Genomic DNA, 17,619 nt, shown 5'->3' with positions numbered 1-17,619 from the left:
CAAGAAAGAACCAACCTCTAAGGGGCAACTGGGCACCCCTAAACTCCAATATTGGGGCCTTATGAGACATCTTAGGGCTCTCAAGGGCCTTAGACGGGGTGTATCGATGTGAGTCCGGAGAGAGTGCGTAATGCAGTCACACTCTGAGCCGGCGGCAGCAGCGCGTGACGTCCTTTGGCTTGTTCAAGCCAATCCGGTCCATTTCCCACCGCTGCGACATTTCTGCTAGCTCTCTGACTTGCTGCTTAATATTCGGTTTACTCAGTTCTGCTCCCTGATATAGTATGCGTTCAACTTGAACTTCCAAAGCAGCCGTTAGTGCAGCAAGGTTTGTGCAAAGCAGCGCACATATGAGTATTACATTATAAAATGTTGTTGCGACTAACGGGTGCGAAACATAAGAGACAATAAACAAATAGGAACTGTTGTTAGTGCACATTAAAGACAGGAGAGCGGAGGTCGCCTCCAGTAGTCTGACAGGTGACCCTCGAATGTCGCTGCCAGAAAGCCCCAAAGCCCTCAGGGGCCCTTCTACAGCCTTCTAGCTCCTAAAAGGCGACGGAACACCTGGGACTGAGCAGAGAAGCAGGATATCCCCAACAGCTCTTGCATTGTGCATGCAGCGCCTCTCTGCATGCGCGCAGCACTAAAAAACGAAGGTGGAAGAATAAAGAGCTGCATCGCAAATCTTTTCCTTCTGCTTCTGCCAGTTTGCCTGGCTTGTTTTCTCGGATTTTTAATGATTTGTGTGTTTCATGCTTTCTTTGTTCTTCTCTTGTACCCTTATACAATATTTTATTGTCTGGGTGAAGAGATCCACATACACACTAAGCCTCCCCTGAGGTCCTCTGCTCTCTGCCCCTCCACATTCCTTTCACATACGAATCATCTGGCCGCAGACCAAAAAACGAGAGGAATAAGGCAATCATGCTCCAAGGTAAGAAAAACGGATGATTAAACACCAGTGTGGGATCTACGGAGCTACATACACGCATAGACCGAGCCCATAAATAAGAATGTACTTATCTTGACCTATATCCCTGCAAGACGCGCGTAATATGCCGACGCTTATTTTCGCCACGCCATGTACAGTTGTTATAAGCCGACCAAACTGCATGACGTGTGCATGTTAAGGCGTATAATCTTTTCAGGCGCTCTCTTGACTAGCCGTTTCTTCATGAAATTGCTCTCTCACTTTCACTCCTTGCCTTTGGCTCTTCTTCCTCTCGCGCGCCTCTTGGGCCTCTTCAGCCTTCTTTCTTTCTTCAGGGGGAAGCCGCTCCAGTGCTTTTTGTTGTTCTTTCTTTTTATCTTGCCGCCGTCTCTCCGCTTCCTGCATGCATTCATCTATTTTAGCACGCTTGCATGCATCAAGCAAAGATTCATTACAGTCAACATGAGGGGCAAGTTAAATACGAGCAAGCACTCTTAAGTTTCATGAGGGCCTACAGGAGAGCTTCAAGACGCCCCTAATGAGCCCGTTTCGGTGGTCATCTTTGTTTGCCTATGTCTTCATTCATCACTGCTTGCCTGTCTACTATTCTGTCAATCACTTTGCCCACATCTTCCTCTGCATGACTTTTGCGCACTTTGCTTCTCTTATCTTCTTTTCGTTGTGTGTCAATGTTCCTCTGTCTGTCTTATTCCATCTGATTTCATATGCTCTCATCTATTTCACGAAGTGTCTGCTGTCTGCTGTGTTGCATCACTGCCTCTATATGTTCTTCACTCCATCCTCCAAGTATAAATTAAAGATTATTTGTGTCTTCTGCCAATTACCTCTTCCTGCTCCTTCCTGCGATTCTTGTGCTGCTCCTTTTCATAGGAAAGACGCATGCGCCGGACCGCCTCGCGGTTCTGTGGCCGTCCCAAACACACAGTCCACAAACTCATGCTGCTTCTGCAGCAGCTGCTGCTGCTGCTATAGATGTTGTAAGGGCGGATGCACGAACTGGCAGGATCTCTCCTCAAGAGGTCAGGGAGGTCAATCAAGAACAGAATTTCAATGGGGTCGCGCCGTATGTATACCCGATCGCAGCCCAGCTTACAGCGTCACTCAGGCGAATCGTCGCCAGCATGTCTACCAGCTTGCACGCTAATACCACGGGTAATCTGAATACACACAAACAGATAAATGATGTAGATAGTAAGTGCAAAATTTCAAAGCAACTGATACTACTGTTGAAGTGAAAGCAGGTTAATGGAGGAAGTGATGCACAGCCAAACTGCAAAAAGGCACAAAAAGTGCAGAAAATACGTTCGTGTTGCCTCTATTGTTGGTCTTCATGCACTGGCTCCAGCTACTACAGCTGTGTAAAACGCTGAAGCATCACTTAGCGTGCTGCCATCGCTACTGCCGTTGCTGCTGCCAATGCTGCAATACGATGCATACCTTTGATCGAACTCTGAGTCGCCGTCCTCTAAGTAGTAGCTCATTCGAAGAACACGCTTCCTACCATTAGCGCATCAGTAGCAGCAGAGGCGCCGCCAGCGTGCATGAAATTATAGTTGCTGCCTCCTTTGAAGGCACTTTAAAAGCCAGACACAGATCCACAACCTGAAATCTACATCAGTAGCAGCATAAGAGGTAGTTACTCTTGTAAAGCTGCTCACGGCTTCTTTGCTCCAGCAGCAGCAGTGCCGCAGATGGCGGCGATTGTGGCGGTGAGCGCAGGGTTGGTGTTGGTACATAGGTCTGAAGTGTACAGGCACTTGAGCCGGGGGCCCAGTTGCTGCATCAGTTTCGATGCTCCTGAAAAATCGAAAAGCTTCTCTGCTGCCTCCAATGTGTCGGACACAAGCGAAAACCCCTCGGGTATTAGAGCGCTCATGTGGCTTGCCAAGCGAACCTTGCAAAACTCCGTCTGCATTAGCAGCAGCCCCAGGCAGCGCAAAAATTCAAAAATGTAATCGAGAGAACTAGCACAGCAGCTGCGCTGCATGGAGACTTTGCCACTGCAGCACCAGTAACTTGTGTCGAACTGCAGTAGCTGCTGCTGAGGGCACGCAACAGGCGCTGCAGCGAAGGACGCCCATGAGAGCAGCAATAGCACTGTTACTGCAGCCAGAGCCGGCAGCAGTAACAGCAAGAGAGCAACTGACAACGTCCCAGTGTGCCTCGAGGAAGCTCCTTTGGTCTTCCTTTTTGCAAAAGCCAACAATCATTCCCTCCCCTCCATTCGGCAGTAAACATTCCAGCGTGATCTCGTCGTTTTCCCGGCCAACAAGCCCATTAAGGAGCCAACCCCGCCACAAATCCTGGCGCGGCACACACTGCAGCAGCAACAGCAACAACGATTGGGGCGCCATGTAAGACATAAAGACCGTGCCAGACCCATCACTTTTAATGAAGCTTTCGCTAAAAAAGCGGGCAAAAGGTACACGCCAAAGCAGCAGCAAGAGCGCAACAGAAAGAGCAATCTCTCCGCAGCAGCAAGTGCTGCACGCGCTGCACAGGTCGACCCCGCAATGAAGCTGCGGCAACAGTAGCAATTGCAGCGGCAGCAGCAGCAACGCACATTGAGTGTAACCTCCATGAATAGGCAGTTGCGCCTGCCGGAGCAAAAGAGCTCAAAGCAATCGTAAGAACGAGCAGCAAATGACCCTTTAGTCTCTTTAGAGACGTCAGCAAACTGGATGCTCAACACCTCCCGAACCTCCTGCATCCTGTAGACGCAGCAACAGCAGCAGCCGCGTCAGTTCCTACAGACGCAGCCTAATAGGAGTCAGAAGAATTAAGTAGCAGCATCAGCAGGGGCAGAAGCAGAAATAATGGCAATAGCAGCAGCGGCTGCACCTGAGGCAACCGCAGGAGCAGCAGCACTAGTTGTGGAAACGTCAGCAGCAGCAGCTGCAGCAGCAGTGAATGCGGCAGGAGCAGCCGCAAGCGCAGTAGCACCAGCAGTGGGTGTGGCAGAAGCAGCGGCAGCAGCAGCAGCAACAGCAGCCGCAGCAGCGGCAGCAGCCAGCACGGTAGCAGAAGCTGAGATGAGCTAATGCGCACCAGAAGATGGAAATATTAAAAAGCAGAGAAAATCAGGAGCAAAAAGGCAAAGCGATATCGCAAACAATGCAAACGGTAAATACTACTGTGGTCAAGAAACAACAATGAGGCAGCAAAGACAAAGGAAGACGAAAAGATAAGTGACGAAGTGAGTAAACAGATGAGGCAAACAATAAAAACGCTCAAAGCGGAGCGCCAAGGAAGCAGACATGTTATGCACAAAAGAAGAAAGAGAGGTGCTGGAATGGAATTTGGGACAGACACATGGAAAAGACAAGTGAAGAAAGAAAGACGCATGCAGCCAGCTCATTCAAGTAAGCAAAGAGAAAGAAGAGGAAGTTACAGATCTGAAGAAAAGAAACAAATATGTTGAGACAAAAAGCCTATTTGCCCTGCCTACCACTTTATAGCAACTCTTGTGTTCGTTGCCTTCCCCTTAACGGCCGTCCATATAACCATGACAAGCAAGACAGCAGCAGAAATGTCAACTAAATAATATCTCGTCAAGATGCGCCATATGTACAGCATGAAGGTCCAGCCGTCTCTAGGGGTCTTTGATGCTGCTGCTGCTACTGCTGCAGCCGCGGCGGCGTCTGCCGCTGCAGCGCCTGCAGTGGCAGTCGCTCCTGCTGCGGAGTTTGCTGCTCCTCCCAAAGCTGCTTCAGCTGTACCAATTGCGAAAACAGGCAAGCCATCAGCAGCAGCAGCTGCAAGGTATCAGCACGAGGGTCAGTAGCAGGACAAAGCGGCGCAGCAAGAGGCAGAAACAAGGACTAAGATGCACAAAGTGTAGGAGGAGTAGGTCAAAGAAAAAGACAATGAAAGGCGCATACAAATGACAAGACGAAGGACAAACAACGGTAGACATATCTGTATCGGGTGGTCCCTCCAATAACGTCCTCTGCTGTCGCCGTTTCTGCTGCTGCTGCTGCTACTGCTGCTGCTGCTGCTGCTTACTCGATGGCCTTGCCGGCACAGTCACTGCGGGCGCTGCTGCAGGGCGGCGACCAAAAGCGCTGGGGATCGGCAGCTCTTCAGAGGCTTCTTCGAATTCCGAGTCGTCATCTGCAGCGAGACGCGGCGCCCACAGACGAGATGAAGCTTTTAGTTGAGGCTTTTGGGTTTCAGTGGGAAGAGTCAGCACATGTGGAGGCAGCAAACCAGAAACGCACAGCGCCGTGTCATGGCGTCAAGCAGCTGCAGAAGATTACGCAGATCCACTAAAGCGCCGTCGACGGGCCCCGGCCAGTGGGCACCGCCAAAGGCGCCGCACCTATTTGGGGCCCTGGAAGCACTTGGGCCGGAGCGGGAGGCCTAAAACACGAGCCCTTAAAGGGCCCCGGGGCCCCAGTACCGATACGTCTTCTAGGAGGCTCTGTCTCACCGTCTTCGATCGTCACAGATAGATCAGAAAAGCCACCAGGAGCTTCGTGTTGTGGAGCTCGCGAAGTAATGGCTCCGGGAGAGGACTTGGCGGGGGCCCCCAATACAGCGGGCCCCTCTGCTGCACGCGCTGGCAAGAGCAGCAGTTGCTGCACTGCAGCTGCCAAAAGCAGCAGGAGCCCCCCTCCAAAATACTTCTTCATATTCACACCGCTAAGAGCTTGAGCTGCTGGAAATAAGCACGAGTTGAAGTATTAAGGGGCCAGAAAAGCCAGGCAGCAGTTGCTGGTGCATACGGAGGCACCACCGACGAACAGGGATAACGCTGGTTAGGTCCCGGATAAGTTGTCATACACGACAAAGTTACTGGATATAAATACCAAACTAAAGTTGAAGTGTGCTTATAGCCCGGTATGTTCCACGATAATGCGCATTTTACTCTGGGCGCCGCTGCAACAAACCTGGTCACTGGGTCCCACCGCTGCCATTAGTGTTTCAGATTTTTTTTAATGGCGCCCTGTATGAAAGATATTAAGAAATATTCCAGTTCATTCATTTCAATTTATTCTGCAGCAAAAATATTTGAAGTAGTACCTGCGTTTCTACCTGTGGGGTAACGTAATGCACTGCGCTGCTGTACCGGACATCTTGCGCTGCGGGCCTTGTAACAGTGTTGTTTGCAGCTGGGGTACTCTGGATATAGCATTTAAACAGCATACTTACTCTTTAAATTGTCATTTTTTATTTTAATTGGTTCCTTTTGTCCGGACAGGAGGCGATGCGCGTAACAAGCAGTGCAGCTTTGACCGCCGTGATTCGAATTAGTCAATACACTAACGGACTTCATGCTTGGGGGTCGTCTGCACTCGCGCGACAACCACTGTTATCTTACTACTGAATATATTCTTTGCATCCTATACGACAGTTTAGCAGTGCGATTGGCACATATTTTGGTCTCTTAAGTGACAGTGGCAGTGTGAAGACCTCGGTTCAACAGTAATGAATATACGCAACCACGGCGAATGGTCTTGTTACCCTGGAGGTTCCTTCGATTACAGTCAGCAGCGCACTTCTTGATTGTGTATTCAGTAGCTTGTGCAATAATAAAGACTAGTACTAACAGAAAAATATGTAAATGCTCTCACGTGTGTTCGAATACAAAATACGCTTTCACTAGGAACGCTCGCTATTCGTGTAAGCCGGAAAAATGTGCCCACTCACAGGCCCGGTGAGCCCCTTTTATCTCATTGTGAATACTCCCAGCGAACCCCTCAAGCACCTTCTTCGTTTTCACTTGGGCTGCAAAAAAAATTCCAGACCTACGCTCACTAGTGATCTAGAGGAAAAATATTCAAGGTTCATGTGCCGAATGCGAGTTGTACTACGCCATTTGTAGTGCCAGGCACTACAATTGACCTTCGTCGACACCCCTCGAGGCTTAGTAACGCGAAAGGGCACGAATAATATAGAATATTTTAAGGCATAAGGCACCATTGGATATTAGGAAATCATAAAAGGGAATAGAGTGCTCGCTAGCCAGCACCGGGCATGGGGCTGGATGCGAGGTTGGTGCCGTGACTCAGGCACTGACCCTCAGCGAGGGTCAACAGTCAGTTCTATTATTTTGGGTTTTTCTCACCTCTCATTAATATGAGCTCAGTTGTATATGGCCATTTAGGGTATACAGCAGTAGTTGGCGAGAATCATGGACTTTAGATAGTAGATGCAGAGTGTGCACTTAGTCAGACTAGCCCAGGGACCATACGTAGTAACAGTGTAGGCCAGCTGTTCACTACACCATTACTCGAGCCTTCCAAGCTGAAGAGTGGCTCGCAAGAGACCTTATCACAGTATTCCATTTAAGAGATACTCTATTGATGCTTTTAGAAATTTTCTTCTTGACATGCTTCAAACGCCTTCAACTGAACACGCATGGGCATGAAGCCGTTACTCTGGGTTCAGCCCGCCGCTTAATGCATGCAATTGATCAGCTGCACCTCATGGTATAAGTAGAGGCAGCACAGTTCTCCCCCATTTTAGTATTTTCTTGTTCGCGTGGAGAACAAGGAAGCGGATTTCAGAACTCGGAAGCCTTTCCTTCACGGCGCTTTGCAGTGTGCTCCCCCTCCCTAGGAGCTAGCAAGCAAGACACCACTCAGTCTCTGCCCAGTTATAATTTCAAATTCGTCGAATAGAACTGAGTACAGTATATCCCTTTTGAAGCCTGGAGAACCATCCCCTAATGCGGATGGCAAGGCGACGGCTGCTAACTTCGATAAGACATTTACCAATGGGCCTGGGGGAATATGCCGCTCCTCCTTCGAACTTGTTCCAGGTGACCCTGCATTTAAATATTAAGCACGCTAATAAATCATAATTGGATTTTTTTTTTGTTTTTGAGTCTTTCACCATTGGCTGTGACCCCTGTTGAAATGCCGACCCGAATGGAACTCATTCGGCTGTCCTTTGCGAGATGCTCTCCAAACCCAGAAAAACAATCAAATGCCTCCAAACCACATGAAAATTCCCTACCTTCCGTTTCTTTTCCTTTCGACTTATGTTGGGCCTACAAAGGAGCCATTTATACTGTCATGCTGCTTATCCGTCGTATTATTCATGTCAACTGCATTCAATGAATATCCACCATTCCATGGTGCCGGTTGGCATTTTCCTAGCCATCCTTACCTACAAAAGGTAACTATTACACAGTTGACAACTAACCTTTTTGTGATAGAAATAGTAGTATTCCTTCTCACTTGCGTAATCATGAGCCCATCCGTCACACAAGGCGCGCTCCCCTTGGCTGGCTAACTTTAGACTTTAATTAGCTCCTTGAACAATATCATCTTGCTCCAAAATTTGGCGCCTCCCTGCTGCTGATTTAGGAATAGCGATAATGGCTCTAGCAGTAGTAAAGCTTTTGAGGAACTAGATCGGCTCTACAGCAATTTTGGCTGGTACTTTGGTGTTTAAAATAGCTGTAAAGTACAGAAAAGCAACTCGTATAAGCATGCAGCGCTTTTCTTTATAGTTCTTCACCGGCATGTACCTTTGTCGCCATGCACGAACTATACCTTGCGTGCAGTGGGCTTTTCATCACAGCTACCTAAATGCACATTTGTCGCTGGAAAGTACACTGGATTAGCATTTCAGATCACCGTTGATCATGCACAAGTAGCGCGAGGCTTGCGATCCGTATCATGGGACTTGTTATCTAAGTCCGTGTAAGCTCCGCCTGAGTAAGGAGTAAACGGGAGCCTCAGTTCCCATGTCTTGCCTTTTCCCTGAAAGTCCTCACCTTACCATCGTCTGCTGATGGTGGACGTTTTTTTGGTGAGCTGCCGAGCCCGGTAGAACGACTCTTCTCACACCAGTTTGCTCTCTTGTGAGCACGCTTGGTGTAGCGAGTTAAACGAGAGTCTGCGCAACTTTCGCAGGCATTTCACCTTTAAATAAGCCATTTTTTCCTGGAAAGGCATCTTCAACCATATGTTTTTGTGAATGTTTCTGGCTTCTGTTGGAGATCTTTTACCAACGCTAAAACGGCTTCTGCGGTTCATAGGAGCACCTCAAGCGTGGTTCCGTTCGCTGGATAGTTTCTCAATCCATCGTGTTTGCAGCTCCTCGAAAAATTAGCAGGGGCTCCGCAGTATTACGGAAAGGAACAAGAGCATCTGCCTGTAAGTCACCAAGCGCCTTCATCCCGGAAGCATAGTTTCAGTGAATTTCTTCAAATATCTTGGTGACACTCTGAAGTGAGCAACGGAGTGACATTAATGACAAATAATATATGGGTTAATTCTATTATGTTTTTCTGGCTTGAATGGGTTGACACATGAGTTCGCTTGTCCACGATAACATATTCTCAGGCCATAACGGAAAGATTCTTTGCTTCAGGTCACTGAATAGTCTCAATTATGATACTTTACTGAGCTCTTTAACAAGCTCCGTGGTCGCTGTTCACCACGGATATATAGACATAAAAGGTAGCGCTTACTGAGCATATCCAGCCATTGAAGAACGCACGTAGTGAGTTTACTCCGTCGACTGCAGGCTAGTGAAAAGGCTCAGCTCCTTTTCAACGGCTGCCTGGAGGTACACTTAGCAATCTATTGGAAATCTGCACGAGCCGCACACAATGAAAGAGCGTAGTAGCATCATTAATAGTATATATAATGTCACAATATGCAGTACTCGTGTAACGCTTTAGCAGACTTAAGAGGAACTGTAGTGCCAGTAATACGCGTTCAGTTAATTAATTATCACTTCAATGAAAGATACCTTCGAGTGATACTTATATGGAAAGGAATGGATGCAAAATTAATAAAGAAGATGACAAAAGGACGCAAATTCGGTGAAGCCCTGAGGACACAGCATGGGGCGCATCATTCCAAGGTAGGCTACGGGTCTAAATAGGGAGAAGAGGGAACTGAGAGACGTACGCGAAAATTACACAGATAGAAGACGCTCGGCTTTACACAACTCCTGAGAAGCAGACACGGCAGGAGCACGGCGAAGGCGGCCATGGAAGCACACGGACTACGGAGTTTCCCACAGAAAGTTAAAGACAAACTCCACGGCCGGTAAATCTGGGAAAAACAGCATGAGTTTCACTGAAAAGGCTTGAAATGCAGCCTCTACTTGTAATGCCTACTACGAATGCTCAACTTTGCTGCTGTTCGCATCGTGAAGGCAGTCGTCACTACAGTGATCGATGGTGTGATGATCAGGATTAGATGGCCGCTCATCCCGACAAAAGCCCCGCTGCCTATACAATGGCTGCTTTCCGTAGCTTTGCCAAATTGTAACTTGAATCTTGAAGCACCGCTTCCCAAAAGCGCTATCCCGAGCCACTGGCGGGTCAGCAGGAATCCTGGACGCGACGCACACGCACTATGAAGACCACCTCAACTAACGAGATGTGCGCTAAGTGTGCAGCACAACAACGTGTTCCGTACAAAAAGCCCTCAGACACTATATAGTTCAATACCAGAACAATTAACGCATGACCAAAAGGGCTCACTCGCTCCGTCGCTCGCTCAAGCTTTTCTGAGGCTGCCGCTTTCTCCGTTTTAGCATTACCGAGCATAATAGGGTCGTGGAAATGCTTGATGCGTTAACCCATAGAACTGACAGTACGCCCGAATGCATCCTCCCAAAGAACTCCTCATCGTCAGACATCTTGGCTGTCTGACTGCAGCAGGCTAAAAGAAGCTATCACCCTACGCTAACATAGTTTGCAATGCAAATTTCTCTGATACGGTTTCTTCCTCGAATCACTTTGAGCTGAATCCTAAAGCGTAAGGGAGCTAAACGCACCCTAGACCTGGAGGTGGGACGTCTAAAAGAGTAGATCACACGGTTTCCTCACGGCTAGTGCTAAATGCTGGACTTTGCACCCCGTGGGTTCTGAAAACCGGCAGAATTGAACACGCATTGCTGAGCAGTTTGTCGTTCACCATTCAACTCTGCGAGCTACTGAGGCTCATCCATTCAAATACGCCACTAGATACAACACACAGAGCTACGAAAAAAAGGAATAATCCATTGTGGAAACTGCAGCATTGGTTTGATGCGGGGAATGTATGTGAGAACACCATTTATCGAGCCTCCACACGTGATAGTTACCATGTAGCAACGTCAAAGCCACCAAAACCCCAAAGCTAGCCAACGTGTCGGTCTAAGAAGCCCAATGTACAACATTAAGCATGTTCAGCAGACTGCGGAATTGTCATGGTTGTGAACAGAGTCACTCCCTGGAGTCTTCAATGCGGCCTCGCGCAGTGTCCGAACTCTTGGCGGAAGACGTTACGGTGGGTTCTTTTCCTAATTGTAATTTCTGCTTTAGCGGCATTCAACGATATCACAGGCGAACTGGTGTTGACGGCAATAACTAAGGAAGTGCCGTGTCTCAAGGGATTCCTCGAAGTTCCCCGTAAGGCACTCTGTTTCTCTGATGATCCAGGGATGCTCGAACTTCATCGTCTGCTTCGTGTTTAGATTGTTTAGCGTTATTGCTGATTCTGTACGTGTTAGTGCCGTTGGCGGGTTCAGGGTCGGCGCGTTCAGGCCGACAGAATCCTGAAGAACTGACGAACTCGGAGCGCCGCAGCTGCAAGTAACTTGTCAACCAGCAATTTGAACCTCAAATTATTCTTTAAAACAATTTTGCACCTTTGTTATGACTAATCGAGACTCAGCAGGGCCAGGATAGCTTAACACGATGCGAACTCATTCGCATTGCAGGTAATAGCCCTTGTGTGGGGGGTATCGAGCATCACGCTTGTGTTGTGTCGTCAGCCCAGCATTTATGAAAATAAATCCACGTAAATGCCACCACAATCTATCATGAGAAGCTCGAAAAACCGCTGAATAACGGTGTAGCCATCGTGCTTAACATTCTGTGGTTCTGCTCAGGCCCTGTGGAGCCTGCAGGAATCTCCGCACTTCAAGCGGAAATTGAGCGACTTAAGCGCTTGAACCATTACAAATACATGTTTTTTCACAATTGTCATAAGATGGGCATTATTAAGCTTGCGGGTTTGGCTCTTCGGGTCTGCTTGGGCAGGAAAAAAGTCCCCACTGGGATCACTGCTTACCCGCTCACCCGATCCCCACGTTCAGCCCTGGGGAGCGAGTGAGCAGTGACCCTTCCACCTAGCCCCCGCCTCACCCTTCCGCAAAATATCCTTGTTAAAAGCTTTGGGCATATCACAGATAGCAACCGCTCCCCTGCCCTAGCTCAAGCTCTTCTGAGGCTACCGCTTTTTCCGTTTTAGCACTATCTAGTATAATGCGGTCGTGGAAATGTTTGAAACGTTCTGATGCACTGGCAGTGTGGCCTACGATGAAAGCTCGTTCCCGTGAGTGCACTGATTATGCGTAGCAGAGTAGACACAAGTGCAGGTTTTCGGCTCTTTCACTGTAGCGGATTAAAAGAAATCTCTACCTTACGGTTGCGTCTTTTGGAATGCAAATTTCTGTGATACAGTTTCTTCCTCGAATCACTTTGAGCTGAATCCTAAAGCGTAAGAGAGCTTAACGCACCCTAGACCTGGAGGTGGGACGCCTAAAAGAGTAGATCACACGGTTTCCTCACGGCTAGTGCTAAATGCTGGACTTTGCACCCCGTGGGTTCTGAAAACCGGCAGAATTGAACACGCATTGCTGAGCAGTTTGTCGTTCACCATTCAACTCTGCGAGCTACTGAGGCTCATCCATTCAAATACGCCACTAGATACAACACACAGAGCTACGAAAAAAAGGAATAATCCATTGTGGAAACTGCAGCATTGGTTTGATGCGGGGAATGTATGTGAGAACACCATTTATCGAGCCTCCACACGTGATAGTTACCATGTAGCAACGTCAAAGCCACCAAAACCCCAAAGCTAGCCAACGTGTCGGTCTAAGAAGCCCAATGTACAACATTAAGCATGTTCAGCAGACTGCGGAATTGTCATGGTTGTGAACAGAGTCACTCCCTGGAGTCTTCAATGCGGCCTCGCGCAGTGTCCGAACTCTTGGCGGAAGACGTTACGGTGGGTTCTTTTCCTAATTGTAATTTCTGCTTTAGCGGCATTCAACGATATCACAGGCGAACTGGTGTTGACGGCAATAACTAAGGAAGTGCCGTGTCTCAAGGGATTCCTCGAAGTTCCCCGTAAGGCACTCTGTTTCTCTGATGATCCAGGGACGCTCGAACTTCATCGTCTGCTTCGTGTTTAGATTGTTTAGCGTTATTGCTGATTCTGTACGTGTTAGTGCCGTTGGCGGGTTCAGGGTCGGCGCGTTCAGGCCGACAGAATCCTGAAGAACTGACGAACTCGGAGCGCCGCAGCTGCAAGTAACTTGTCAACCAGCAATTTGAACCTCAAATTATTCTTTAAAACAATTTTGCACCTTTGTTATGACTAATCGAGACTCAGCAGGGCCAGGATAGATTAACACGATGCGAACTCGTTCGCATTGCAGGTAATAGCCCTTGTGTGGGGGGTATCGAGCATCACGCTTGTGTTGTGTCGTCAGCCCAGCATTTATGAAAATAAATCCACGTAAATGCCACCACAATCTATCATGAGAAGCTCGAAAAACCGCTGAATAACGGTGTAGCCATCGTGCTTAACATTCTGTGGTTCTGCTCAGGCCCTGTGGAGCCTGCAGGAATCTCCGCACTTCAAGCGGAAATTGAGCGACTTAAGCGCTTGAACCATTACAAATACATGTTTTTTCACAATTGTCATAAGATGGGCATTATTAAGCTTGCGGGTTTGGCTCTTCGGGTCTGCTTGGGCAGGAAAAAAGTCCCCACTGGGATCACTGCTTACCCGCTCACCCGATCCCCACGTTCAGCCCTGGGGAGCGAGTGAGCAGTGACCCTTCCACCTAGCCCCCGCCTCACCCTTCCGCAAAATATCCTTGTTAAAAGCTTTGGGCATATCACAGATAGCAACCGCTCCCCTGCCCTAGCTCAAGCTCTTCTGAGGCTACCGCTTTTTCCGTTTTAGCACTATCTAGTATAATGCGGTCGTGGAAATGTTTGAAACGTTCTGATGCACTGGCAGTGTGGCCTACGATGAAAGCTCGTTCCCGTGAGTGCACTGATTATGCGTAGCAGAGTAGACACAAGTGCAGGTTTTCGGCTCTTTCACTGTAGCGGATTAAAAGAAATCTCTACCTTACGGTTGCGTCTTTTGGAATGCAAATTTCTGTGATACAGTTTCTTCCTCGAATCACTTTGAGCTGAATCCTAAAGCGTAAGAGAGCTTAACGCACCCTAGACCTGGAGGTGGGACGCCTAAAAGAGTAGATCACACGGTTTCCTCACGGCTAGTGCTAAATGCTGGACTTTGCACCCCGTGGGTTCTGAAAACCGGCAGAATTGAACACGCATTGCTGAGCAGTTTGTCGTTCACCATTCAACTCTGCGAGCTACTGAGGCTCATCCATTCAAATACGCCACTAGATACAACACACAGAGCTACGAAAAAAAGGAATAATCCATTGTGGAAACTGCAGCATTGGTTTGATGCGGGGAATGTATGTGAGAACACCATTTATCGAGCCTCCACACGTGATAGTTACCATGTAGCAACGTCAAAGCCACCAAAACCCCAAAGCTAGCCAACGTGTCGGTCTAAGAAGCCCAATGTACAACATTAAGCATGTTCAGCAGACTGCGGAATTGTCATGGTTGTGAACAGAGTCACTCCCTGGAGTCTTCAATGCGGCCTCGCGCAGTGTCCGAACTCTTGGCGGAAGACGTTACGGTGGGTTCTTTTCCTAATTGTAATTTCTGCTTTAGCGGCATTCAACGATATCACAGGCGAACTGGTGTTGACGGCAATAACTAAGGAAGTGCCGTGTCTCAAGGGATTCCTCGAAGTTCCCCGTAAGGCACTCTGTTTCTCTGATGATCCAGGGACGCACGAACTTCATCGTCTGCTTCGTGTTTAGATTGTTTAGCGTTATTGCTGATTCTGTACGTGTTAGTGCCGTTGGCGGGTTCAGGGTCGGCGCGTTCAGGCCGACAGAATCCTGAAGAACTGACGAACTCGGAGCGCCGCAGCTGCAAGTAACTTGTCAACCAGCAATTTGAACCTCAAATTATTCTTTAAAACAATTTTGCACCTTTGTTATGACTAATCGAGACTCAGCAGGGCCAGGATAGCTTAACACGATGCGAACTCATTCGCATTGCAGGTAATAGCCCTTGTGTGGGGGGTATCGAGCATCACGCTTGTGTTGTGTCGTCAGCCCAGCATTTATGAAAATAAATCCACGTAAATGCCACCACAATCTATCATGAGAAGCTCGAAAAACCGCTGAATAACGGTGTAGCCATCGTGCTTACCATTAGTTGATTCTGCTCAGGCCCTGTGGAGCCTAGAGGAATCTCCGCACTCCACGGGAATTGAGCGACTCAAGCGCTGAGAGCATTGTAGATACACATAGTTTCACAATTGTCATAAGATGGGCATTATTAAGCTTGCGGGTTTGGCTCTTTGAGTATGCTTGCCCAGGGTCGCTCTCCCCACTAGGGTCACTTTTAACCGGCTCCGCCGGGCTGATCCTTCCACCTAGTTTCCGCTTCACCTTTCCACGGACAGCGCCTTGTTAAGAGCTTTGGCTATATAACAGATAGCGTCCGTGAGGAAACACTGGTTGTTCATTAGTCCTGAGTGCCCCTTGCCGCAGAGCCGGAGCGGAGCAACTGTATTGGTGACGGTCTGCAGGAAAATAATGCTGAACACAAACTCACCGTTTTCATGGTTTTAAGCGTAAAACTATCGAATAAAGAAGTACACGTGCACTACAGTTAGAGCCCACGCAACAGTAGGAGCACGCCCTCACGTGTCTCTGACCTGCTTTGAATGCAATAAATACAAATCCAACTGGGATTTTGTAATGATCCTGATTCCTTCCTTTCCCTAGCTTAAACACTACATTCCTAAGATTGAGGCAAGCTATGTTGCAGGCAGTTCCGTCTCTAATCGGTTGTGTTCTATACTGGGCTCCAGCTTCTGCGTCCCTTAGGAGTTCACCGCTCATCAGGAAAAAACTGAAATAGATACATCCCGGGAATCAGTGCTTGAAGGGGTAGAAACTTTGGGGTATACCCTAGTCCCATGTATTCCCTCGGGCAAGACCACTGCTGTAGAGCACAACGCGACACGAACAGCAAAGGCGCATAGTAGCCCTTTCATTTTAGCGACAAGAGTTGAACTTACTACAACAAGGCTAAAAGGGGGAAAATACATGAATATTGTGACCGCAGACTGAAGGTGGAAGCAATCAGCCATGCACCCTCTTTACAATTGACTCCGCTGGAGACGAGCACAGAAAGGCAACGCTTCCACCGCCCGACGAATCCCGAAGGCACGAAAAAGAGTATTTAACCTGGAGCGGCAATTCAACATGTTCAATTTATGTAGCAGCTTCTTTGCTGTGAGGAGGAATTGCGCACGGGGGCAGCCGTCGCAATGGGCACGACGCTCAGGCGAACACGAGCCGAAGCAACCGCTACCCTCCTGACCCTGTACAGGATGCGTATTGACGAGCCACTATGGCATAAACAAGTATAATTAGTGTCGAATATTTATCTATGAGCCACTAATTCAAAGCGTATGGCCCACAGTCTGAAACGGACAGTTGCGCACTTCCTTCTGCCCAACGCAGGGCAAGCGCTGCGAAACAGAGCATGACAAGAACCCCAGAGACGCCCGATCCTACCTTCTTTCAAAAGCTATGTATTTCCATAAAGAACTGTTCAGAAGCGTTTCTTGTCAAAGAAAGCTTACCCGCTCCACGTCTCAGAGCAGCGCCAGGCAGCACCACGCCTTGCGTATGGATACGCAACTCGAGGCAATATGCTTCAAAAACAACTTTTATGAACGTAAAATGCCGCTAATTTTGTATTTTCAGCACAATATGCAAAAGCAGAGAAGACCGTGCCAGCCTACAAAGATGCCATCGAATGTACTTCTCGCCAGGCAATCAACGCCCGGTGTGCTGAGTGAGCCCCCAAACACAGTCTCTCGTAACTTTTCTTGCCCCTCACAGCTAAATTGGCAGATCCATAATTGAGAAAGAAGGATGATGCAAATTTCGAGCGTTCTAGGCCTCTAGAGCTTGTCTGCAGCCGCTGTCTTCGGTCGGGTGCCACTGGACAGATCTACCGTGGTTCGATAGCGGGGGTACAACAGCTAAATGAATATCCTCTTTACATTAAATTCTACTAAAAACATAAGCGATTTAACCAGAAAAGCAATTCAACTTCCAAAAAGTAAAAGCAACGGGCGCGAGAGGGAGAGGGGTGCTCGCGTGGGCCAATCGAGAGTGTGTGTGCGCAGCAGAAGCAGGGAGGGACGGAATGTGGGGTCCTGGTTAAGCGCGTCCCATGAAGAGCGTCCCTAATGAGTCATTTTTATGAATTGCTTTTGTAATTTGTTTTACTTTTGTCAAGCTTTCGTTTCGGACGTTGTCAGGAGGGCGGGAAGCGGCTCACGCGTCTGGGATTCGTGGACGCTGCTGTTGTGCTCCTTTTTGTTTTCCCTTTCATTGAATTTGTTTTGATCTGTCGCCTTCGAGTCGCGGGTTCCTTCGGCTGTTCATATTTCCGTTTGCTCGCGCCGCATTCTGTTTTCCTTTTGTCTCATTCCCCGCTCAAGTTCGCCGTTCAGGCCGCTCGAGACGTCAGGTGAGCGAGGCTTGAAGCTGCCGGTAATCCGAAA

At 48.4% G+C, this 17,619-nt stretch overlaps 1 protein-coding gene across 1 annotated transcript; it reads right to left on the bottom strand.

The window, feature by feature from the left end:
* Nucleotides 1-1,147: 1,147 nt before the first annotated feature.
* ETH_00026835 (uncharacterized protein) lies at nt 1,148-5,589 on the bottom strand (the record flags this gene model as incomplete). The annotated part of the gene is made up of 10 exons (XM_013373069.1): nt 1,148-1,333; nt 1,780-1,857; nt 2,049-2,112; nt 2,393-2,452; nt 2,614-2,864; nt 3,103-3,273; nt 3,519-3,666; nt 4,404-4,710; nt 4,961-5,068; nt 5,388-5,589. 10 exons carry the CDS (start codon nt 5,587-5,589, stop codon nt 1,148-1,150), a joined length of 1,575 nt encoding a protein of 524 aa, XP_013228523.1.
* Nucleotides 5,590-17,619: the final 12,030 nt, after the last annotated feature.

This window comes from Eimeria tenella, genomic scaffold (assembly GCF_000499545.2).
Source record: "Eimeria tenella Houghton genomic scaffold, Eth_scaff12, whole genome shotgun sequence".
NCBI classification, from domain to species: Eukaryota; Apicomplexa; class Conoidasida; order Eucoccidiorida; family Eimeriidae; genus Eimeria; species Eimeria tenella.
This window is presented reverse-complemented; position numbering and strand designations above follow the sequence as displayed.